The sequence below is a fragment of the Lactuca serriola genome, chromosome 6 (assembly GCF_051521515.1).
Source record: "Lactuca serriola cultivar US96UC23 chromosome 6, Lser_US96UC23_V15, whole genome shotgun sequence".
NCBI lineage: Eukaryota > Viridiplantae > Streptophyta > Magnoliopsida > Asterales > Asteraceae > Lactuca > Lactuca serriola.
The window spans coordinates 164796634-164820694 of NC_136413.1; the positions used below are offsets into that span (position 1 = coordinate 164796634).

The 24061-nt window shown below is 33.6% G+C and overlaps 4 protein-coding genes across 13 annotated transcripts; 1 reads left to right on the top strand and 3 right to left on the bottom strand.

Moving 5' to 3' along the window:
- Positions 1–1105: 1105 nt before the first annotated feature.
- LOC145057295 (uncharacterized) lies at positions 1106–6683 on the bottom strand. 6 transcript variants are annotated; one of them, XM_079005094.1, is made up of 6 exons: positions 6530–6675; positions 4851–5537; positions 4626–4759; positions 2919–3177; positions 1663–2791; positions 1106–1582 (listed from the first exon to the last, which is right to left on the bottom strand). In XM_079005094.1, the coding sequence occupies exons 4-6, from the start codon at positions 3119–3121 to the stop codon at positions 1553–1555; spliced, it is 1362 nt and encodes a 453-aa protein (XP_078861220.1). In that variant the 5' UTR covers positions 3122–3177; positions 4626–4759; positions 4851–5537; positions 6530–6675; the 3' UTR covers positions 1106–1552. The 6 variants fall into 6 exon arrangements, with proteins under 6 accessions (XP_078861220.1, XP_078861219.1, XP_078861217.1 ...); XM_079005093.1 differs by having other exon boundaries at positions 4545–4759; XM_079005091.1 differs by having other exon boundaries at positions 4626–5537.
- A 2287-nt stretch (positions 6684–8970) lies between these two features.
- PGSIP2 (plant glycogenin-like starch initiation protein 2) lies at positions 8971–13722 on the bottom strand. The gene is made up of 5 exons (XM_079005096.1): positions 13584–13722; positions 13399–13501; positions 11250–11459; positions 10541–11178; positions 8971–10205 (listed from the first exon to the last, which is right to left on the bottom strand). The coding sequence occupies exons 2-5, from the start codon at positions 13461–13463 to the stop codon at positions 9169–9171; spliced, it is 1950 nt and encodes a 649-aa protein (XP_078861222.1). The 5' UTR covers positions 13464–13501; positions 13584–13722; the 3' UTR covers positions 8971–9168.
- Positions 13723–14577: 855 nt separating this feature from the next.
- Positions 14578–17878, top strand: LOC145057297 (organic solute transporter ostalpha protein (DUF300)). Of its 4 annotated transcripts, none has more exons than XM_079005097.1 (10): positions 14578–15184; positions 15310–15574; positions 15668–15724; positions 15813–15921; positions 16009–16193; positions 16287–16375; positions 16476–16731; positions 16827–17072; positions 17211–17559; positions 17650–17878. In XM_079005097.1, exons 2-9 carry the CDS (start codon positions 15350–15352, stop codon positions 17511–17513), a joined length of 1470 nt encoding a protein of 489 aa, XP_078861223.1. In that variant the 5' UTR covers positions 14578–15184; positions 15310–15349; the 3' UTR covers positions 17514–17559; positions 17650–17878. The 4 variants fall into 4 exon arrangements, with proteins under 4 accessions (XP_078861223.1, XP_078861226.1, XP_078861225.1 ...); XM_079005100.1 differs by having other exon boundaries at positions 14578–15001; positions 15185–15574; XM_079005099.1 differs by having other exon boundaries at positions 14578–15001.
- Positions 17879–20675: 2797 nt separating this feature from the next.
- URED (urease accessory protein D) lies at positions 20676–23177 on the bottom strand. Of its 2 annotated transcripts, none has more exons than XM_079005101.1 (8): positions 23034–23177; positions 22889–22954; positions 22692–22766; positions 22219–22263; positions 21735–21965; positions 21478–21560; positions 21195–21363; positions 20676–20958 (listed from the first exon to the last, which is right to left on the bottom strand). In XM_079005101.1, exons 1-8 carry the CDS (start codon positions 23130–23132, stop codon positions 20845–20847), a joined length of 882 nt encoding a protein of 293 aa, XP_078861227.1. In that variant the 5' UTR covers positions 23133–23177; the 3' UTR covers positions 20676–20844. The 2 variants fall into 2 exon arrangements, with proteins under 2 accessions (XP_078861227.1, XP_078861228.1); XM_079005102.1 differs by having other exon boundaries at positions 20676–20975.
- Between the last annotated feature and the right edge of the window lie 884 nt (positions 23178–24061).

Below are 24061 nucleotides of genomic sequence, written 5' to 3' on the forward strand. Positions count from 1 at the left end.
AATAAATACATATAAGTAGAAAGAAGAAGTTAAGATGTAAAACACTTTTCGTGTTACTATCTCGAGCCCATGAGCGAGTTTCGTACAAGTCAACTGTCGGAGTAGGGTGATAACCACTGACCATTCTAGGCAGTCAATTGGAACACCAGCATGTTCATTACATGTAGGTGTTAATGAATCATACAATCCATGAGTATGGATTGTGTGTTCATTCGAGCACTCCATTTCCCCTCATTTGTTGTCTAAGTCATCTAATGAAGTATAGATAGCCACCCTTGACTTAACAGTCTTGCGGTGCTAATGAATTATATTGATGAGGAGACTGGATTGCATGTTCAATCAAGTACTCCATTCCCATCAATCGTTTTCTTTATTGACCCTAGTATGCTGCCAGGGAATCTCGAAATAGCATAGTTAATTTGTTGTTTACAGTGATCCATGTAGATAGATCTTGTAAGGTAGTTGTATAGGATCCGTATGTGAGGATCAACATGATAAGGTAGATTGTTTTTATAAATATGATATATTTGTGTTGATAACAGTTGGTTTTTTAGGTTTGAGATATATGATTTATTATCATTAAAACATTATAAGATTGAAAACCCTATATATCTCATCATGTTTTCCAATTTGCTGAAGATTTAAATAGTATGTTGAGTGATTGAAGAGAGGACCTGCCATAAATCTGAAATTACATGAAAACCTTTAAATTAAGGCACATACTAATAATCTACATGTTCTGGAATAGGATTTTCATATGCTATCCTCCTACAATTTCTTCATACCAATCATTTTACTCATGTTAAATGGTGACATATGTCATATTTAATAAAATTAATAATATTTTAATACTTAAATGTAACACATGTCACAGTTTAACAAGGATAGGAGAATTGGTAAGAATAAATGTACGCGGATATTTAATTTCTCTTGAATAATTACTACTATAGCTGCAACATTCTTTTTAAATTAGTATTTTGGAATTTCAACAAATAACTTTGTCATCTCGCCAAGATATTAATGCTACCAAAAATACCTTCAAACCCATTCTTTTTGTTTTAACATAACAGATACCAAACCACCAAGCAACGGATCTATAAAGAAGTACAAAGCAATACAAATATTTCAAATTAAAAACAACACTAAACAAACAAACATCTCTTACACCAACTATAACCAAATATTTGTTCCTACAAATCCCCTATCAAATAAAATAAGTTTTAGCATTTTAGCACTAGAAAAAACTATTTATTCGGTCATGGTCCCTCATGTTTCAATTTCAACCACTTTTTGCCCATTGCAATTTCCCAATAAAAAATAATAATAACATTACAACAAGGGTTTTAACTTCATGGGCAAAAAGGTTATTGTAACATAAGTTAATAGTGAATTAATGACTGACCAAATAAATAAATTTAATAGAGCAGTTGCCAAAACTTATTGTATAATAATAATAATAATAATAATAATACATGGTTCAACAAATACCTCCTTTCTCAACTATCAACTCACCTTATGTAATAATCTCAACAACATTTTATCAAAGCATTTGTTAAGCCTTTAGATGCCTTCCCACATATGCCTACGAATAAATGAAAAAAAAATAAATAAATAAAAAAGGGGAACCATGATGCATAAAAAACATGATAGATAACAACTGACCTCAACAAGCTTAGTGATTTTGGATTTAGAAAACGCGAGATATTGATCAATCTTTTCTTGTGTTCTTGGAATTTGAACTCCTTGAATACTACTTGAAACCTTTTCAACCACTTTTTTCACAATTGTTTTATAAACTTCTCTACTCATTTTACCTTCTTTCCATGTTGGTTTCAATATCTCTTTAACAAATTCCACAAGCACAATCTTAAACTGCCTCATTGCCTTTTCATCACCCTCTTCCACTTTCCCTTGTACCTCATTTTTCCCACTATTATTCGTATTCTTTAAATTCCCATCTTTTTTCTTCTCGGTTTCCTCCTCCTTCACATCTGATTCCACCGGAATCTGATTCCCCTGTTCCACGGAATCAGCCAAGATTCCCGCTTTGATGGGATCACTCACAGGGGCACCAGAAGATCCGGAATTCGGAAGGGAATAGAGCAACTCAAGGGCACTTGCGAGAATTTGCTTCTCATTTGCTTGAGAAAACTGCTCCTGCTCCTTATTTTCAGTTGGGATCCCGTTTCTAGAAGCTTCTAGAGGTTGTTTCCCTTCTTCAAGTTTTGGTCCTCCGTTCATGTCATGACTTTTTTCAGCCTCATTTAAAGTGATTGGATTTTGAGTAAAATCTTGTTCATATCGGGATTGGGATTCTTGATTCCATGAAGGATCATTCCAAGATTTGTTATTTTCATCATGTGACCTTTCTACATAATCCTCTGATTTTGGAACATCATGAGAAAATTTGCAACGATTTCGGTTGCAATTACCCCTCATAAAAAACCTACATGGGGGCTTCACACTATTATTATCATAAGAATTATTCCTATTATTATTATTATTACCTCCGTCTCTGTGGTAATCAGCATCTTTCCTATGACCATGTCCATCGGAATCCTTATTCCTGTCATCACGGAATCCTGATTCCGGGTGGACGAATCTACCCTGACTACCTCTTCTAGAGTTTCCAGAAGCAAAATCTTTAGATGATCGATGTGATGATGCCCTTGAAATCGAATCATTTCTTATGTCACCGGAATCATACGATTCCTGTCTTTCATCCCGATTCCGATCCCGGTCCCGGACTCGGCTTCGGGGTGGACTCCTACTCCGGTCTCGGTTGCCACCTCTACATGTTATTTAGAATTCAAAAGAAAGAAAAAAACATAAAAAAGGGTTTTTTTGAAAAATGATTATTTGATGTTTTGAATAATCAATGATTAGATAATCAGTGTAATGGAATTGCAAATGCAAACCTATATGGGATGTTTTCATTTGGTTGTTGTTGCATAGGGTCATGAGAAAAATCATCAGACATGAATACATCATTAGCTTCTGAATTTGAACGTTTTGGTGAAGTGTCTCCATGAAAGCTTGAATCAAGAATCTTTCCACTTTGAGGGATTGCTTCTTCTTTGTTGTCCCATAAGGATTTTGATCTTCTACGTGCACCACTCATTGTCCCACTTTTTAGTGCTTTTTTCTTTACCTTCTCTACTCAAGCTACAGCATAATCTGTTTTTGCAAAAAGAAGTTCAAATTTACACGTTTCACACTTGCATGATTCAACAAGATATGCTTGAAACACAAATTAGGCTTCATATTCAATAATCTCCAATCTAAGGATTGATGATTAGAAATATAACAAAAGTCTACTCATACTTCATTCAAAAACACTAAAAAAATGACACCAATGGAAACAAGAGCACCCATCTCTAACCATGGAAGCCAATTTAGGTCGTATCTAACACCCTAAAATCTGGATAATAGCATAAGGTAACTAAATACATCAACATTGTGTTGCTAACAATTTTGCCAATTTATAATGTAATAGAACAATAGATTTTAGCTTCATGTTTTGTGCAATCCAAATAAATTATACTACCAAAATCGCAATAAGCTAATAAGCACCTTATATGAATAAAAGCCCAAACATCCCCTAATACTTAAAAATAGATACACACAATATCAACCGCAATATTAGTTTATCTTCCAATTGATCTCTTAAAAGATTCAACTATCTTCTAAACACAATACCTCATATAAATGCTTGTTACAACCTCACCTCTAAATATCCATTTTAAGGAACAAGTGTTAGGCTAATAACCTAGTGAGGACATAAGTTTTACGCATAACAAGATTTACATCACTATATATAGAACATTCCACCGAACATAATAAAGTGATTTGGAGACATGGTAAAACATATAAATCATGAAATGTTATGTGCAATTCACTATACTTGTTTGCCTAAGGATTAAATGAAACAACTACACTCTTTCAACCAAATAAGTACTTCATGATATGACCTTTTTGACACATACTTGTTCCCATGGTGTGCTTGCTTTCCAAGGCACACATGTGTGATGGTGTCTAGAATGTCACGTGAACTACATTTATCATCACTAGTTTGGACAATCACTTTAAGAGTATTCATCAATAACCCACAACCCATGTAATTTACAAAGATCAACGTAGATAAATCATGCAAAGCACAAAACCTTAATAGTCCAACATACCCATCAATGATGTTCTAGAACAAATTCATAATAACCATAGATAATCTTCATAAATAACATGAATATAACAACATTTAGCCGTTTAGGCGTTTAGCTTACTAAACCACTCAAGCCCTAAGATAAAACCCTAGTTTTAAGCAAATTACTTTAGAAAATATGAACTCTAGGTTTAACACATCCATATCTTTAGTACCCAAGAACACAATGATAGTCCTTCAAGGTTTTCAATAACTGCTTTCCCAAGATGGAAAAAAATAGCCTTTTGTGAAAGTGAAGTATAATAAATGAAGAAGTCCCAAAGTAAAAGCCTTTAAAACCCTTTTGTTATATGTAGGCAACATGCAAGTTGCTTAGCCTCCTCACCTAATTCCATTTTTCCTTAAAAGCACCTTCCATTTGCAACCTACTCGACTTTTTGTGATTGCAAAATGATGTGTGACTTACTCATTGGCCAAGTCATGTAGACCCTTCTAGACATTCTTCTTGTCCTTGGTTATATGATTTGCCATACAACTTGCCCAAGTTGCATCCCATTGTTTGTTCGAAAAGAATCTTCAACCAAAACATATCCTTGCTTTCTTCAAAGATATCCAATTACTAGATTTAGATTTCAATAGTTGACATGTAAGCACTTCATAAAAGTTTTAACATCTAACTTAGACTTTGTACCACTGAAAATGAAGACAACATGAAGCGCATTCCACAATCTTCACTAAATTAACGAACCAATACACCCCCACCTTTTTTTCTCTCAAGGGAGAGAGTAAGGACATTAGGTAATCACTCAAGACACTTGACTTTTAGAGCACCAATTACATCTTGATTTGTAGAAGTTGATGGAAAATTCCCGTTTTAGACATGATGTTGATGCCAACTAATGTTCTTAATGTCTATCCAACATATGCCACACAGCCACAACATGCATCAACCTTCACGACATGACAAACTTGCTTCACATTGCAAAGCTTTAAGTATAGCAAAACTCAAAACATGACGCTTCTTAATTTTGAGAGTATTCGCCATTAGCTTTATATATTATTGATTTATTTCCAAATCTGCCCCTCAGATTTGTCAAAGGTTGTTACGAGCATTTTGAAGATAGTTCCACCATGATCACTGATTGATATAACCAATGTCACATGGAAGACACTTGGAAAGCAACAAGTGCCTAAAAACGATAGTTCAGCAACATTGAAGAGTGGATTTCATTATTATATTTCTGGATTAAATTCCCATAATTTGGTTGCAAAGGGAAAGATATGTTGCTGGAGATCAAGAAAGGTTGGCAATGAGGATTTTCCATTATTTGGATATGTGGCAGCACAATATCACGTGGCCCAGAAAAAACGCAGCCATCTACACATGTAAAGATCACAAAAAGAAAGAAAAAGAATCAAGAACATATCACGTGGCTGTGATATACAAGGTGCCTAGATACACAATAAAGCTTAAAATGAACATCAACTAAGAATTCAAATAAAAAGTAGTTCTGATGATATACAAGTTGTGGTAAATCAATCACACTCAACAACCATAAAAAAAGGGATCTACATTATGAATGAATACGCAACAAAAGATAATAAAATGTCACAACAAAAATATCCACATACACCAACACTCTAGGTCTATATATCTGACACTGTAGCCACTTAAAATTTTGGTTAGAGACACCCTCTTTCCTGAAGGTCTCAATGCATGATAAGAAAAGGAGTGGCTTCTTATATATCAAGTCACTCTATGTACTATAAAAGCAGACCAAATGAAAGGGAATAGAAAGTTTAGGAGAACTTATTGGAGAAACTTTATAAAAAAAAAAAAAGGAGAGATGACCTAAATCCTTGATCTTCACCCAATTCCTGTGAATTCAATGCTACCTAAGAATTCAGTCGCAAGTCTCTTAAAGCTATTTGCCTGTTGCGACATAAATCAAGCTAAGATAAGAAACTTTCCATAGTATGGAAGAAGGGGGGAACATGCACACTTTGAGAGCACACGGGAGTTGTATACTAGAAGATAGCAGCTGAATTACATATATGTCTAACACTTAGCACTATTGGGAGCTGAATTAGCGTCAATTAATTCACTTTTCTTAATAAATGAAAGTTGAATCGATCACGGAATTAAAAAAACACCAGTCACTTCAGTTACATGTCTTAACGGGCAAAAGCTAAGCATAAATACAAGATCCCTTGTCAAATTACATTTATTTCACAACGATACGTACAAGAAAGAAGACTTCTCATTAATAGCGTCATTACAAATTTAGAGGCCGAAAAAGTTGATAACTTGTCTAACGAATGAAGGAAAACGAAAACCCTAATTGAAAAGCGCGAGAGAATGATGAATACCTGTAAGTGAAGAAATGAAAACCCTTGAATTATTTGTGATTATGTTCCTCTCTCGCCATTGTTCAGTAGCAGCAATCTGAAGAATGAAAGGATCTTCTTTTCTTAAGGCATAGATTTTAGGTCATTTAATTGTACGAGTCAACTAGTGATTTAGGTGATATATGGAATTGGGGGTTGAACTGAGAATCTTGAAATTACCGAAGGACAGTCGCAAAATAGTAATTTACGAAACAGTCCCTAAGGTTTTTAAAATTTGCAATTATTTTGGAAAAGAAACAATTCTTTACAATATGGAACATGAATGCAACAAAACCTAAAATGTAACCAAATGAGTGCTTTCACTTGGATAGAATAATCAAATAAGAGAGGTTCAAATAGTCTAAATAGTCTGATTCATTTCAACACTTTGAATCAAACTATACTCGTTCACTCATATCGACCTAGATTTCGTCTTAATAAAGTTTATAGATGGGATGTTATGTTTCACCCCATTACTCAACATTTTTTTCCACAAGAGAAGAAACCACTCTTCTTGTAGATTAGTTTGTTGGTTTTTCCTTCACCCAATTAAGAAATAAAGAGAATGAAACGTTATGAAAAATAAATAAACACTTTAGCGAGGAACATAGGAAGTTTGTATTCGTTTTATCTTCAAAGCCTCAATCTACACTCACTAATAGGGGTCTAACTTTTCGAACCAATCAAACTTAAAAAACAAATAAAATGAATTTCATATACTTTGTGATTTTTTTTTTATTTTCCAGGATTAATTGTTAGATTAGCCATGAATTTTTTTGGCTTTGTCGCCGTTAATTCTTAGAACTTTAAATTTATTAAATTAGATCTTCAACTTTTGTAAAATGTAATGATTTGGTCATTGCGACGGGCTATAGGAGGTTAAATATGATACAATGGCACATATCCAAAATATTCTTCATCCATGGGCCTTGTCAATGTATTTCTTTGACTCAAGTACAAAAAAAGTTTCCCAAACACCCTTTAACTAGGAAATTTATAAGTGTCACATGTGGTGAGTGCAAACAAAAGGATCACAATTCAAGAACATACAAGAGTCAAATTCAAGAACATACAAAAGTCTGAGAGAGAATGCAAGAGAATACATGTAGCAGTCAACCAAGAAATTGATATGGTGCAAGGGTTGTCATGGTGTAATGATGAAAATGGTGCATGGTTGATGTTTTTTGGTATGGTTTTCATGTCGTTTAAGGTTTCAAAAACAATATTTTTATATTGAAAACTATGGTTGTTTAAGAAATAGTTATAATAATGTCATTGTGACTATCGATGGTTATGTCTTTTGTGGATGGTATAATTATGAACATGCTTGACTTTACCACCCTTTTGGTTATGTCTTTTGTGTATGGTATGTTGATGACATTGTGACTATGGATGGTTATGTCATACTATTTGTTTGAAAACCGATATTTTTCATTTTGAAATCATAAGTTTGTGTGTGTTACTTTATATACCATCTAATCTATGTACGAGTACACTATTAAGTTAAAGAAATCAATTTATTACAACACAATCAACTTAAACAAACATTATACTATTAAGTTAAAGAAATCAATTTATTACAACACAATCAACTTAAACAAACATTATGAGAGACTAATTTAGACATTGAAATGGGTTACCATACAAATAAGGGTTTCTAAAAAAATAATAAATAAATAGAAAAATAACAACCAAAACCTTAACATATATGCCCTAGTTCCGGAACAACACAATAACCACAAACAAGACCCATGTTTTGCTTCTATCTTGCAAATTCCCCCAAGACACCCAATGTCTATTAATTACTTGTTCCTAGTAACCAATAAACCCAGTTGGTCTTCAACACATTATAAACCTCCATATGGAATCCTTCAAATTTTCAGGAAAAAAAGAAAAGGATTAAGCTCAAATCTAAGGAAAATGTTTGAAGTAAATTGCTAACCTGTTTACGACATGCATCAAATTGGTGATCAGGGGTAAGAGATGTCACTACATTCGCACAATCATCACATTTCCAAGCAAGCAAAACACCATCGTTGAAGGAAATGAGTTTATGTTTGAATAATAAAAGACCCGTTGAAGCCGATGGTGTATAAAAAAGGTATAGACTTGAAAGACAAAAATGCTAAAAATGTTCTCGTAGGGAGGACATATGTTCTACTTAATGGGGCCCTTTTGACATAAGTTAAATTAAGGGATCAAAACCACCAAAAAAGAAAAATTAGATTTTAAGCCATTTGTGCAAATTGAAAAAGATTTAGACTCCATCAACAGTTTTTTAGCAAACACAAAGAGCAAAGTTGTAGTTTACTCAATTATTTATCACAAACCAGTTTGCACAAAAAATAAATTGAGTGTTCAGTGGAAATTTATAAAAAGTGAAAACATGTTCAACATGGTTTTAATATAATACACGTTTACAATTTTGCTAAAACAAAAATTATATATATAACACAAATTACCATTTCAAACAATTTAATAATTTCAAGATCATTATAATCCCGATGTGCTATTATATCGTCTATGACCCACATCCACTTACCCATATAAGAAAATTTAACTTTCAACTTACATAAAACTGCAACTATCACCTACACTCTTTCAAACAGATTCTCCGATCACTATAACAACGCCGCCGTCAAAACAGTCGCCGGTGGCGGTGGAGCCAGAGCATTCACTGTTCCATTATCAGTCCAATTCGTTTCACCCCAATGCCAAAGCATACTCTCCCAGAAACAAAACTCCTCAAAACAACTCTCCAAACGCGAATCCTTTATCTTAATCTTCCAATGCCCATCAGAATAGTTCCCTTTCTCCGCCTCCCTCCGATCCCACTCCAACGCCGCCTTCTGCTTTGATCTAAGCAAACAATACTTATGCAGATTCTCCGGCATCGCATCATGAACCTTCCACCACCGTTCATGCGCCACGTCGCTAGCAAACTCCTGAATCTTCGCCACGTTCCAGTTACAATCATAGTCTCGAAAACACAACCATGGCTTCAACCCTAGGTAATGAAGAACGTAAAGAACCGGAGGATCGGCGCCAAAAAGACGTGTTTTCATTACCTTCTTTTCTTCCTCATCGCCTTCCCAAAAATGCTTTAAGAAATTCATATGTTTAGGGATCCGATGCCACCACGTGAAGATCTCGTTCAAGTAACCTTGGTCGCCGCCGTTGTACGATTCAATTTCATCAATGTGATCCATCAACAACTTGAAAGTGCAATTCGAAGGCTCAACCACCATTACACCGGAATTGAAAAGCGTGGCGTTGTTTCCGGTAGCGGTAATCTCCGGCATCTCGAAGAGGAAGTCGATGTTTCTGAGAATAAGTAAATCAGCGTCGATGAAAATGATTTTGTCGTAATCGGTTAACTGCCATAGACGAAACTTGCTGTAGTTCCATTCATTGTAGGCGTCTCGTTCGGCTTTTGGGTTTCTGATTCGTTCAATTGTGTGGACCTTCCACCCGGCGGCCTGAAGACCTTCGCGGTGGTAGTCGCTGATTGTATTGTCGACGAGTATCACCAAGTCACGGGTCGACCCGGACATCCGAATGCTTTGAGCTGCAGCAATTGCTCCACATACGTATACATGAGCCGAGTGTAGAATTGTTGCATACGCTTCTCGTTTTGGATTCCCGGAGTATCTATAATCTGTTACAAACATCAAATTAGTTCATCAATCATCATACACTCTTTATGTACTAGAGCAATTTGTTACATTAATTAAGGTGAAGGTTATGAAATGACCACGAACTTTTTCATTCTTTACATTCATGTCCCTAAGACTTTTAATTGTACATGTTCGGTCCTTGAAACTTTTTAAGGCTATTTTCAATGACAAGTAGCATTCATGTCTTTTGCACAAACAAAAGATAAGATGTTTGTTAGGTGGGGCACATCACATTGCAACTTTGGGCATGTTGATAGACACTTTAATCCAATACACATCACAGTACTTTATGTTTAAGAATTTATTAAGAACTAACCTTTAGCCATGAGAGGGACTGAAAGTTCACAAGACCCAACCGGAAGCCGCACTTTATCCCTCAACAAATTAAGATCCGGTTCATATAACCAAACATTGCCTCTACGCATCACAAGCTCTTTACACATAAAAAGATTTGGAATCGGGAAACAATCGGTCACCAAAAGCACTCTAACCGGATGAACCCCTCTAGATTTAGCAACGAATCTTGCAACCGCAAGTTGCAAATGCAAACGAGCCACGTCTCTTGACCAATCCCGTGTCTTCACACACGGAAGCTTTACAGCTATGAAATCAATTCTTGGTTTTCTTGGAGCTTCAATCAAGGGTAATTTAGGGCATATGGGAACTTTATATTCTTCTTCTTCATCGATCCACTCGGGATATAGATCTTCCCAAGTTATGTTTTTAGCAGGATTGAGGTGGAGGGTAATGTGCTCGGGTAATGGGAGTAATTCCTTCCATTGATCGGTTTCATTCTCGTTGAAGTTTAATAGACCGATTCCCTTGTACTCATTTGCGTCAGAAAGCGTCCTAATTACCCCGGAAATGTGATTCCAGTTGACTTTTAAATGGGATAGATAGCGTTCATCGTCTGAGAGAGATTTCTTGTTTCCCCTTCTTTCTACCAAACTCACCCTGTGTGCACATGATGTAAGAAAATATTTACTGTGTACTGTATACTGCTGAGAGTAGGATATATAACGTACCGGGATCCGGAATGGGAAGGGCGTTCTGTGTTATATACAGCTGGCGAGTGAAGGAGCGTAAAAAGTGCTCCCAATATTATAATAACCAAAACAAGCTTTAAAGTAGGAAATTTGCAGCTTGCATTTCTGTCTTGGTTGGGACTAAGATATGGTTTTTCACCATCTTTAAAGCTTCTACTTCCAAAAGACCTTCTTTTGCTTGTATCTTCACTGAAACATAAAAAAACGTTTAATATCTTATAAAATAATAATATAACTTTTTGAATAAAACAATTTAAGAGGTCATATCCATATGCATAATGCATCACATTATAAACGTTCTGGAAGACTTTCAGACTGTATGAACTATTTCATTTTATAGCTAAATTGGTTAATTTTATGGGCAGATTACAAAAAAGCTGGTTTATTTTTTTGTTTTCTCTATTTCAGCTATTATTGACCTACAAAAACCGGTTACTATGTTTGATTTTGCTTACATGGACAACTTTTAAAGAGTTGGCATCTGATGTGGGAATGGAAATGTGAAAGTGTTGTTCTTAAGTGTGTCCATTAGTATAACACATGCTTATGTGGACATTTCCCTAGCCACATCAGATGCCACCTTATTAAAAAAAATTCCATGTAAGCAAATCAAACCTTGCAACTGATTTTGTAGGTCGATAATGGCTAAAATGGGAAGAAAAAAAAAATGCCAATGGCTTTTATGCAAAAAATAAATAAATCATAATGGCTTTTTAGGTATAGAACTGATAACATAGTGGCTTTTGTGTAATTTTCCCTAATTTTACCTATTTGATCAATTAGAGATAATTAATAACCCCAAAGTGACCCCCTTTTTCTATGATGACTTCACTAACATCACAGATCTTCTACCTCTACTATAAAATGGGAAATGAAAATATGACATAATCTTCAATTAAATTTAAAGAAATCCAAGTGAGAATATTTATGAAGACCCTACTGATACAAACTTAATGCTTTAAAATATTCATACTTCATTTCTCTTATTACATATATAATAAAAATATTCAAGGGATAGTCATGAGTTTCTTCAAACATCTTATAGATTCATGACTATGAAATACCAAACACAGCATAAACTATATTTGATATTAGATTTTCAAGGGTAATATAATCCATAAGAGAGGTCTCAGGTTCAAACCTTGGCATCCCCTTGTGATTTACCTCCTCCATGTTGTCAGTGGGGAGGGGTGGGATATACACCTTTTTTCTATGATGGGGCAGAAAGTGTGATGAAAGTTTTGGATTTTAAAACCGAAGAGTCAAATCAACTACAGATCTAAAATAAGGGCTTAGGTAGTTTTGGTAAAAGAAGAGAGGTAATTAATTCCTTTTGGTGTTTGTTTTAGCAGCTATAGCTATCTACTTATAGGCTACATGTAGAAATAAATGAAAAACACAATTGAACTATGCATCAACTACAAATACCAAACAATTCAAAAGGATAATAAGATCTACAAGAATATGGGACCACTTTTTCCTGATTATGAATACAAAATTTGGTAACTTGTAACAAACGTTTTGATAACTAGCAATTTCTGAATGTGACATTGATATGACAAATCTAATCACCAACTTCTATTCTGTCATTCTGTGTATCCGTTATAACAATCAATGTCAATATCAGCCTTTGAAATCTAGAATTTTACATCAACTTTAAAGTTGACAGATTAACAAATCAAAAGACAGTGTATCACTATTCTTAGGTTTTGGAATAGATGGTCAAATAGTCAAACTTTATCTTACATGCTGACACCAAATACACATTGACTAGAATAGATAAGATAATAGTTTCTTTGATCCTGCAATCAGTAGAGTTTTTTTTCTGAAAAGTTTATTAGATAAAAGTCGCATTTTCAACTGCAATTGAGTGGACTTCATAGAGAAAGAGGTCTCTGAATCTAAACGATAAAAGCTTAAATTCCAATTCCATTTTGACCCAAATGAAATAAGTTCATAAAAATCAACTTTTTGCGACATCATTTTGTTAAATCTAACCAAATAAAACTTCAAATAAGCAAATACCAATGCAAGGACACAAATAATTCTTCTAACAAGCATTTTCACAAACACCTGGTTTGCATATATTGTCAACTCATTTTAAAGTTAAAAGAGAGGAAGGATCTACTTGGCTACGGAGAGCCGATGTCTAGGCTCAATTGGAGTAGGCGAAGCACCGAGGAGTCCTCTCATACTTGTAAAATCAATTTCAGCAGGGTTGCATCTGTGATCTGCGGAAAATGAAAATTAGGAGCAGACGAACATAACTGTTGACTCCCAAAAATAATTCTATTGCATGTGATTCCAACTTACGAATTCGGATCTTGAATACAAGAGAATATCAGAGCAACATTGAGTCTCGCATATGGTTTTGGTGACTGGTGAGGAAAAGAACATTAATGGAGTCTGCTTCAGCGTTAAATGTTTTATTACAGAGGGTCAGAGCTCGTACAGCCGCAGTCAAATTTATGTTCAAATTATGCAAATTTCTCTAAGCTATTGACATACTTCATTTTTGGCCCTTGAACTATGAGCTTGGCTAGTTGGGCCCTTATATTTTACAATAGCACCAAAAATGGTCAAATTGATTGAGAAAATGATGACGTGTCAGATATGTGATGAAATTCAATTATTATTGTCTTGAATTATTTTCGATTTAATATAAATTTATAACTATAGTTATTCTTGTTATTTTTAAAACCTATCTATTTGGATATTTTGATTTTTCTAAGAATGATTTTTAGACCTTCTTTTAGTTTGTATATGATAATATGAATATAACTATATGTAATTTATAATTAATATAATTTTTTATTATAGTTATATTAAATTAATTTAATACTATTTATTTAACTATCGTTCAATATAGTAATTAACCAAAAGTTTCAATGTAATTAAAGAAACATTTTAATTTTAATCCATGTCCTTTCCATTTTTCAACTTGCAATACAATATATTTAATTTTTCAGTTTTGAATAGGATGTCAAATATAATAACGTAGAAAATTTAAAGTATGCTAATACATGTCCAAAAAGTTTTTTTTTTTTTTTTTAATTATAATGGTGAATGTGAAACCTAAATCAAAATGGAAAAAAGAAATTTAAAACTGTCCTAAACTCTTTTTAAAATAATTTTTATAGTTGTTGTAACGATAATTTATACAAAAAACTAATAAATAAAAAGGATATTTACAAAATCCAGTTTTTTTAAAAAATCATATTTAGAATATTCATTTTGATATAATTTTTTTATAAAAAATAAAGTAAAAGGTTAAAGATAATCTTAGCACCATTTTTATGGACAAAAAAATAGTGTATTGTTAAAATCTGATGATAATCGGTTTGAGAGAGCTCGCTCTTTGGTTCACCTCAACACAGAAAATGATCATCAAATTGATGGAAACAATTGCTTCATTCCTAAGTTAACTGACAGTCACCGGAGCAATCGAGCCGGTCACCGGAACTTTTTCCCTCGAGATAACCCCACAAGATCTCCGAAAGCCCCGTATGTTTCGAGTCTACCGAAACTTTCTCCCCCGAGATAATAACCCCACAAGATATCCCAAACCCCTCGTCATCCCCAACCGCCTAGGCTCGCGATCAAATTCCAAACTCCAAAAGATTTCTTCACAAATTTCACTTCCGTCGAGAGAATTTCAGCTTGAAATTACGTCCACAAATCTTTCTAAGTCTTCGTGCAGCATTACATTAGATAATCGGTTTATTCATCTTGTAAGTTAAAGCTTCTCTAGGGTTCTATGTGATACACATTTAGTTTTTAGTGAATTTGAATATGTATCTGCTTTTGTGTGTTCATGGTGATCACTTAATCGTACTTTTTCGGGAAACGTTGGATTTTTCGTCCATGGTCTGGAATATCCGTTGAATCAACTTTATCTTTGGGTTGTGAAAAAGGTTTATCGGAATTTATCTCTTTATCTCACTTCAATTTCTGATTCCCTTTTTTGTAAAAGGCTATACTGTTTTCCTTTGTTTATTTACATATTGATGGAACTTGTTTTGACATTCTTTTGATCCAGTGCCCGTTATCCGCAATTGTAGTGGAAGTGTTATCATCGTATGATTCTGATGGGATGGAAAAGAATAGTTATTGTTCTATCATTCTCTCTGATGGTGATGGAGTCCTCAAGCAGAATGTTACCATTGTCATCAAGTAACATTGGTGCTGAAACTTCCTTTCTATACAAGTGGACAATCTTCAGTGCAAGCTTCTGTGTACTTATTGCTCTTATCCTCTCAATGTGTCTAATGTTTGAGCACTTATCTGCATACAATCAACCTGAGGTATTTCTGTTATGTACCATCTTTATACATCATAATTCTTGATTCCCTGTTAAATTTGAATATAATTATCATCTCAAATTACTTGTATTTCAGGAGCAGAAGTTTTTAATTGGGCTTATCCTAATGGTCCCTGTTTATGCATTGGTATCGGTATAACATCCATTCTCTATTTCTTTTCTGATACTTTTCTATATTCTTTACAATTATCTAATTTTCACCTTTTTTGTAACATGGACAGCTTTTATCTCTATTGGATTCAGATGCTGCATTCAACTATGAGGTAGTCAGAGATTGCTATGAAGCTTTTGCATTATATTGCTTTGAGAGATATCTCATAGCCTGCTTAGGTATGCTCTTTTCTAAATTTAACTCTTACAATTTCACTTTCATATGTCTATGTTCATCCCTTTTGAAAAATATTATGGTGATTGAAGGTGGAGAGGATAATACTATTAAGTTCATGGAAAGTAAAAGCCTAATCACCTCAAGCATCCCACTTATAGAAGAATCATATACTTATGGAATTGTGGAACATCCTTTTCCACTGAATTACATGCTCAGGGAGTGGTATCTTGGCCCTGATTTCTACCAAGCTGTAAAAATTGGGATTGTTCAATACGTATGAATTTTCTTATTTACAATTAGGTTTAATAATTCTAGTGTGGTTTACTCCTTATTCCTTATCTAATCTCATGAAAATTCTTGCTTCCAGATGATCCTGAAGCCCATATGTTCACTTCTAGCAATATTTTTTCAGTTTCTTGGAGTTTATGGTGAAGGGAAATTTGAATGGGGATATGCGTAAGTCCCTGTTTCCTGCCTTTTTTCTCCATTAAATGTTTTCTGGTTAAACGAGGGCAAATTTGTAAAATGTGATACAAGTTGTTATATTTGTTTGCAGCTATCCATACTTGGCACTAGTCCTTAACTTCAGCCAAAGTTGGGCCTTGTATTGTCTGATACAGTTTTATTCAGTAATCAAAGATAAGTTAGCACCAATTAAACCTTTAGCCAAGTTTCTGACTTTTAAGTCAATAGTATTCCTAACATGGTGGCAAGGTGTTGCTGTTGCCTTTCTTTTTTCCATGGGTGCCCTTCAAGGGTCTTTAGCTCAAGAACTAAAAACCCGCATTCAAGATTACATCATCTGTATCGAGGCAAGTTTTGGGCTTTATTTCCTTTTTTATATATATAACACCTGATTTAGGGTTTAGGGTTTAGGGTTTTTAAACATATGTATGTTTACATACAGATGGGTGTTGCTGCGGTGGTGCATATATATGTATTTCCCGCAGCACCTTACAAACGAGGTGAAAGATGCGTACGCAATGTTGCTGTGATGGAGGACTATGCATCTTTAGGTTCGGAACCTGCTCCGGATGAGGTTCGGGATTGTGAGAGAACCACAAAATTACGGTTTGGTCCTCATGGTGAAATTGAAAAGCGTATGAAGTTACATCAAAGTGTCCGTGATGTGGTCGTTGGAAGTGGTGAAATCGTAAGTTCCCATAACTTTTAACCTAGGGTTCCAGTAGCAGAGCCAGAGTTAGACTGTTGTGTACCTGATTTACATCTCACATCTTGACAGTGTTTTGTTGTGACTTAACATTTTTTTTATTATTTTTGTTGAATATAGATGGTTGATGATATGAAGTTTACGGTTTCGCATGTGGTGGAGCCGGTTGAAAGGGGAATAGCGAAAATAAATAAAACTTTTCATGAAATATCAAAAAATGTGAAAAGACATGAGAAGAGAATAAAGAGCTCTAAAGATGATAGTCATGTTATCCCTTTAAATTCATGGAGTAAGGAATTTTCTGAAGGGGATGATGATGGAGTAGGAGGGAGTTTTAGTGACAGTAGTGTCTTTGAAGGGAGGAGACCACGTCAGCAATCAAAAGTCTCTTCTCGATCTAACATGTTTTCTAAACCTTTTTGACAAAAAATAAATCAAATGACATATTTGGATATCATCTATATAGCTGGTAAGTTTATGTTTACTTTTAGACCCCATTTGTTACACCTGACATGACATGACAACATTGGACTGAGGCTGATGTTTGTGTTTGTTGCAGGGTGATTAACATACTTGATTCCGTTACCACTATAAAAAATGTGGGTGATACTAAAAAAGGAGGTTATCAGCTAACGATAGAGGTAGTAGCTAATGATGTATTATGTATATATGTTTACGTTATATAATCCTCTAATGGATAGGGATTTATCCTTGAGGAAAAACTGAAAATACGATGCAGGATATTTTAGAAGTTCTTTTTGGAATAAAGGATGAAATGTTGATAGTTGCGTTGTGGAGTGGATGGTTCTAAATATACACAAAATTGAATGAATGTCTGTGTTGACTCGCTATAGAAATTAACATGTGTAGGTGATTTTAGTGTCATCAATACATTTAGTGCAGTCATGATTCTATTTGATACAAGTTGAGTTATATTTGGTTATATTATGAGGAGGTGTCAAGTGTACACTAAGATAACTAATTAGGACTCAGGAATGTGGGGTCCACAGACAAACAACGCCTCTGGTGGATTCAAGGGGCTTAGCCCCTGGCGAGATCTAGGGGCATCGCCTATAGCGGGTCAAAGGGTAGAGCCCTTGGCGGACCAGATCCTTAATGAAAAAATTGACCCGGAGAAGATTGCCCACAAATATCAACTGTCACAACCGTTGGAAATAGTTGGTACTTTTCCCACCAAATTAAACGAATTAAACTGCCATCTTCTTTATAAATTGATGGGAATAGTTGTACTACTGAAACTTTAGTACTACATTTGATATTAATGAATATATACTAACAGTGGAAGAGGTTGATGATGGAGGTTGTTTGGATGACTACGATTTGCTTCATTTGGAACTATGGTAATGCTCTCGTCTTTGGTTCTAAGGAGTTTCGTCAAAACACTATTTTTGGAAGAATGAACAAAAAAGTTTTATTTTCTTTTAACCGGATCGGGGCAATGAATCAAAGTAAGTTGCATGTCAATCAGGTTGTTTAGATACATAATCGTGTGTTGGTAGCTAAAATGTGATTGTTTTGTTTTGTTCTAGCGTCTTGCTAGTTTATCTTTATAAAATTAAGCGGTTCCAAAAAAGAAAAAAAATTAAAGGAAGATTTGACACACTTGCTAGACTTTTTCACTTTGTTGATAACAATGGCTTTGAATGCGAGACTTTTTCACTCACTTTGTTGATAACAATGGATTTGAATGCTAGACTTTTTCACCTTGTTGATAACAATGGTTTTCAAAGGTCAAGAATCAACATCTTCAAAGTATTAACATTCAATTACTTGTCAATTGTTAAGTAGGGTCGAATGAACAAAGTCAAAAAGATATTAAAAAAACATACCATTAAATGAATAGATTAAGCGCATTATTAGTTAAATAATTCCAGATAAACATACCTTGATAAATAATCAATTGTAGCAATGCATATATAAAAATAATATCATACTAGTTGAATGCATAAATGCAAAACCAAATCGTAAAAAAGATTGATTTTGTCGTATCATTGAAGTTGTAAATATTTTGTTCTACAAATGTATTTTGATAATTGCAATATCTTTAATCTAAAAGTCTTTCTAAATTATAAATATATATTTGCTTTAGAGGTGTATATGATTCAATTTAATGTAGTTTTTTTTATTAAAAACTAATGATACTAGGACTAGGCAAAAGTGGAAATTTGAGAAATTGGATTAAATTATAGGAAAAAAAATTAAAGCGTCTCTAATGCATAATTTAATAGAATAATTGAATGAGGTTACATATCGAATCGGCATTGAATGATTAAACTCACCATTGTGGGATGATATGTTGACATTCAATGAATATGAAATTAATGACCATTGAACTCTTTAATGGGAAAAAGAACATTTTAGGAGGTGTTTGGGATTGTTTTTCAAAACAACTTATTGACTTTTTGAAAATCCAATAAGTCAAAAAAAATATTTGCCAATGTCAAAATGACTTTTTCATTAGTTTTACAAAAGTCTTCAAAAACGAGTTTTGAAAAACATGTAAAATTTGGCTTTTTGAAACTCTAGCTTTTCACCCATAATAGCTTCAAAAAGGAAATTTTAGCCGAACATTTTTTAACTTATTGACTTATTGATATCATAAAAGTTAATCCAAACATTTTTTCTAAAAACCCATTGTATCAGCACCATAAGTCAATTAACACTTTTGAAATTCAAAAACAATTTCAAACACCCCCGTAATTATGTCATTCGGAGTACCCACCACTAACCACTAATGTGGTGGGTGTCATCTCATCACCACACACAACCACTAAAGGTTTGTATATACACCACTATATTCCTCTTATTTTTTATTATTTAAATAAAAACTATATATATTTTAATTACGTAAAATCAAGGTTCTAAAAAGCTAGTCATGACGTGCTATGGCTTTAAGACTTGTACTTGCCGCCACGCTTTAACAAAATGTTGTCACGCTTTAACAAAACGTTGTTTTGAGTCATATATGTATATAAAAATAAATAATAGTAGAAAAAATATATATAATTATTGATTATATACAAAACTTCAGTTACGTAAAAAATTAAGGCTTGACATTGTCATCACAATCACACATAACCTTATTTAGAACCTTGCTTAAAATGTGGAGAGAGGTAGAGAAAGATAGAGAGAGAAATAAGATAATTGGATGTGGTTGTCCGTACTACCCACCACAAATGACCACAAAAACTTGCAACCACTAGCCACCACTAAACACCCAATGTTGTGTTCACATTGTGGTTGGTGCCATGTACACATCAGAGCCCTCTGTTGAAGGTACTCCGGATGGTCTTATTAAAAATATGTTCCATTGAATTTTGCAAAGTTCAATATATTATAGAAATTTTTTGATTGAGTTGTATAAAAAATAGAAAGATGATTTGACAATCAATTAAATTCGTGAGACAAATCACAAATGTCTTTTTTTTTTTTTTTTTGGTGTTTTACTAACTCGAGATAATATAGAAACAAGTCGTGGGTCATTGCTCATTAGGGAGTAGCAATAACAAGTATATTCTCATAAATGTACATTAAACAAGCTACTTAATCCATGCAATGACTTGGTTGAAAAAGTTGGGTACTTTATTTAAGAGAGACAAAAAATACATTGCTATTTCTATTAACCGAAATAAAATTCACTAGATAAATCCATTAAAAAAAACTAACATTAACATATAACTAGTGTTTACTACATAAATCCAATAAAAAAACGAATTCATAAAATGTGTAAGATCTATTGATACGGGCACAAACCAAGCATTGATTCCATACCCGCCAATTGATGATGAAGGAACCTATAAACCGATTCGGTTGTTGTGGCAGCTATTCTCACAACCACACCTGTCCCCTGCAACAAATGGCAACCTACTTTCATTTATTTATTCTTATTAAGGCATTCTACTTTGAAAGCTTTTATCCAACTATAGCATTATACTCTTTCAATTGTTTGTTATTAGGACATTATATTATACTTTAATAAATTCAAATCCAAATGTAGCTAGGATAAAAATTGCTTTGTATTTGGAGGACATTTCTATAATTTACTAAAAAAGGAAACAATATAAAGGAGAAAATAAAAATTACCTTTGGACCAAAAGGGCTACAAGAAGCAATAAGTGAAGGCTTTGTATATCGATCACTATTACATGCTTTAGAGACTGAGATTCCTCCAATAGATGGAGCGCGTAATTGCTCTGACATCATCTTCTTCACATCTTCTTGAATTTGGTTTTGTATTTCCTTTAACTTAGGCCTAAATTAAAATAATAACCCAACCCAAAAACATGATTTTTTTTTTATTGAAATTTCATATTATTACCAAGAAAGCAAAAAAGCACACAAGAATACTTCAAAAAGATAACCCTACCCTAGCAAAATAACCATTGCAATTACTTGGTAATCCTGCATTCGTTCACCAATACTTGAAACACTTGTGTTCTCAAGTAGTACCTAAATAAAATCAAACAAATGGAGATATACTCATTGTAATGCTTCTTTTTTCATATGTGTTTTAACTAGTATAAAACAAATAACTTGGTTTAAATATGTGATTAGTTTATGTCAAAGACAAAGTATTGTAGATGTTTTGGAATCCGGTGTCCTAAAAGAAAGAAAGAAAGATACCGTATCAAGAAACATGGGCTTTGTATCAAGATATATGTGATTGGTGCTTTTATAAAGCCCAAAATCCCATTTTTCTCCACTTTCATGACGCCCACTAGTGATCCAATCAACAATCAGTAAACTTGAGTCTCCAACCATTCTAAAGATTTGCTTTTGGGAGTATCTTGCTGTAGAAAAACATGTCACTGGATCTGGAATGACAACCAAAAGGGCATCACTCCCTATTCTTGCCTACTACATTCAAAACATTAGCATCATTAAAATATATAAGTAATGAAATTAATATTCCATTCTACATTCTAAATTTTAATCTGGTTGATGAGATTGATGAGAATCACAACTCTAAGATCATTAAGTGTTTTTAGTGTCGATTACATATGTTAACTAGCCATCTTTTTATGTAATAAATTTAAATTTGAAATGAAGCTAATGAAATAAGCAGCACTTAATGCAAAAAGAAAAAAAAAACAGGACAACTTATTACCTCCATCATTTGCTCAGAGCACTTCAAGGCCACTGATTTGTACACCTATATAACCAGGTGAAACTTCTGTTATTTTAATGAAAACATTCAGCAAAGATTTTAATTCCCTCCATCTTTTAGTATTTTGGAACAATCAAGAAGACAAGAAGGTATGTACCCTAGATGCAGCAAAGTATATCCGGATAACAGAATTTAATGTCTTTTGTGTTGGTGTTAAAGTTAGGCCCTAATTATGTATACTATGCACATGAAATGACATGAAAATATGAAATGAAGCTAGATAATTGGTTGAAAATGTCACTATTTCTATAACTCGTGAGCACAAACTTGCTGTAATTGGGAACACGGAAATTATTTTAAGAATTGAGGCATCCATAAAGGAAATTTTGCAGCTTTTACAGGAGAGAGCATATGAAGCATAAAAACAAACACATGGTATGCAATCAGATAGCTGTGATGTGAAGGAGACTGACCTTGGTAGATGCCTGAGTTGTCAAAACGGCAGTGCAACCATCTTCTACGGTAAGGTCAACCGAAATGCAATCACCCTAAATTGGAAAGAGAGAAAGAAAGAAAGAGAGAAGCATGCGTTATAAGAAAGGTCAATCCTAAACAATACAAAACCATCTGTTTCACTCAAACCTTATCATAGCTTAATCGAAATGCTTACAGAAACAATGCCACCACCATAAGTGAGGGTGTAGATCCAAACGGCATCAATTTCAGAACGCCCTGCCTGCAATACATATCAAATCTGAAATTTTTTCTCAGGGCTCATAAAGCAGAGAATAATTTGATAGGGATTTATTTGATACCTTCGTCGGAATGATGAACTTGAGAGGATACTTGGAGAAGCATCGGGTTACGGTGGACTTGCCTCCTACTCTCCCCACTACTAACCTCCCGGTTTCCATATTTACCCTCTATTCTGCCCTCATAATTTCCTCTTAATATCATAACATCATTACAAAATTACACAGATGTCACCCAACTTCTATTTTTACCACTTAAATCATTTCTAAACAAATTTAATTTACATTTGATCCCTAACTTAAGTCAAAATCAAGTCAAACACAATTTTTATAAAATTGATGACTTTAGTCCTATCTTCATCAATTTCTAATTTAAGAATTCTAACTTAAACTTATAAATATTACATTCATGACATTTAAATATAAAATTTAAGTTAATTTAGATCGCACTAAAATTTCTTACTTTTGAAAAGTGTAAACATTGAGGTTTTTATTTCATAAAATGGGTACAATTCGTCATCACACTTTAATATAACTTCTCAATTTCATATAAAAGCCTCGTAATCAAGTTTTCAACGAGTTAGTCTTTGGCTAAGTCAACAATAGGCATACAGTTTGCCATTTGACAATTATAATCTATTCATTTTATGGTTACACCTTTTAGGTCAAAATACTTATACTTGTTAAATAGTCTCATTATATTTATTTTAAAACTCTATATATTTACCATATGTTTTATTTATTAATTCTAACTATTTATTTTTATATTAAATTATTTTTTTTTCCAAAATTTTTATTTTTCACTAAAAAGGCTTAGGTTTGTTTTGAGGATGTTACATATTTCGTTTTTCTCGAGTAAGCCAACAATTCGTAGATAAATTGTAACACCCGTATATCCGGGCTAGTCAACTTAGAAATAATAGGGTCGAAAACGACTTTTCGACAAAAGATTATTTAGAATAAATAATATTAACCAAGTTGTAGAATATGTCTCAAGGGTTTCGTACATATAAAGAACGCCGAAATCCGAGTTATAACGAAGAAGTTATGACTCGTCGAAGTTTCGCGACGGAACCGGCACGGCACCGGGA

Bases quoted from the DNA above. Each gene is read 5' to 3' on its own strand.
- LOC145057295 (XM_079005089.1), bottom strand. From the start codon at position 3,121: ATGAGTGGTGCACGTAGAAGATCAAAATCCTTATGGGACAACAAAGAA. The intron at 2,792-2,918 runs GTTTGCATTTGC...AATAACATGTAG, and splicing joins AATGAAAACATCCCATATAG to AGGTGGCAACCGAGACCGGA. The intron at 1,583-1,662 runs GTCAGTTGTTAT...ATTTATTCGTAG, and splicing joins AAATCACTAAGCTTGTTGAG to GCATATGTGGGAAGGCATCT.
- PGSIP2 (XM_079005096.1), bottom strand. From the start codon at position 13,463: ATGAGAGGACTCCTCGGTGCTTCGCCTACTCCAATTGAGCCTAGACAT. The intron at 11,179-11,249 runs GTACGTTATATA...ATGTGCACACAG, and splicing joins CCTTCCCATTCCGGATCCCG to GGTGAGTTTGGTAGAAAGAA. The intron at 10,206-10,540 runs GTTAGTTCTTAA...TGTTTGTAACAG, and splicing joins AGTCCCTCTCATGGCTAAAG to ATTATAGATACTCCGGGAAT.
- LOC145057297 (XM_079005098.1), top strand. From the start codon at position 15,350: ATGATTCTGATGGGATGGAAAAGAATAGTTATTGTTCTATCATTCTCT. The intron at 15,922-16,008 runs GTATGCTCTTTT...TGGTGATTGAAG, and splicing joins ATATCTCATAGCCTGCTTAG to GTGGAGAGGATAATACTATT. The intron at 16,194-16,286 runs GTATGAATTTTC...TCTTGCTTCCAG, and splicing joins AAATTGGGATTGTTCAATAC to ATGATCCTGAAGCCCATATG.
- URED (XM_079005101.1), bottom strand. From the start codon at position 23,132: ATGGAAACCGGGAGGTTAGTAGTGGGGAGAGTAGGAGGCAAGTCCACC. The intron at 21,966-22,218 runs GTAATAAGTTGT...TGAATGTAGTAG, and splicing joins GCTCTGAGCAAATGATGGAG to GCAAGAATAGGGAGTGATGC. The intron at 20,959-21,194 runs GTAATTTTTATT...CATTTGTTGCAG, and splicing joins GTAGCCCTTTTGGTCCAAAG to GGGACAGGTGTGGTTGTGAG.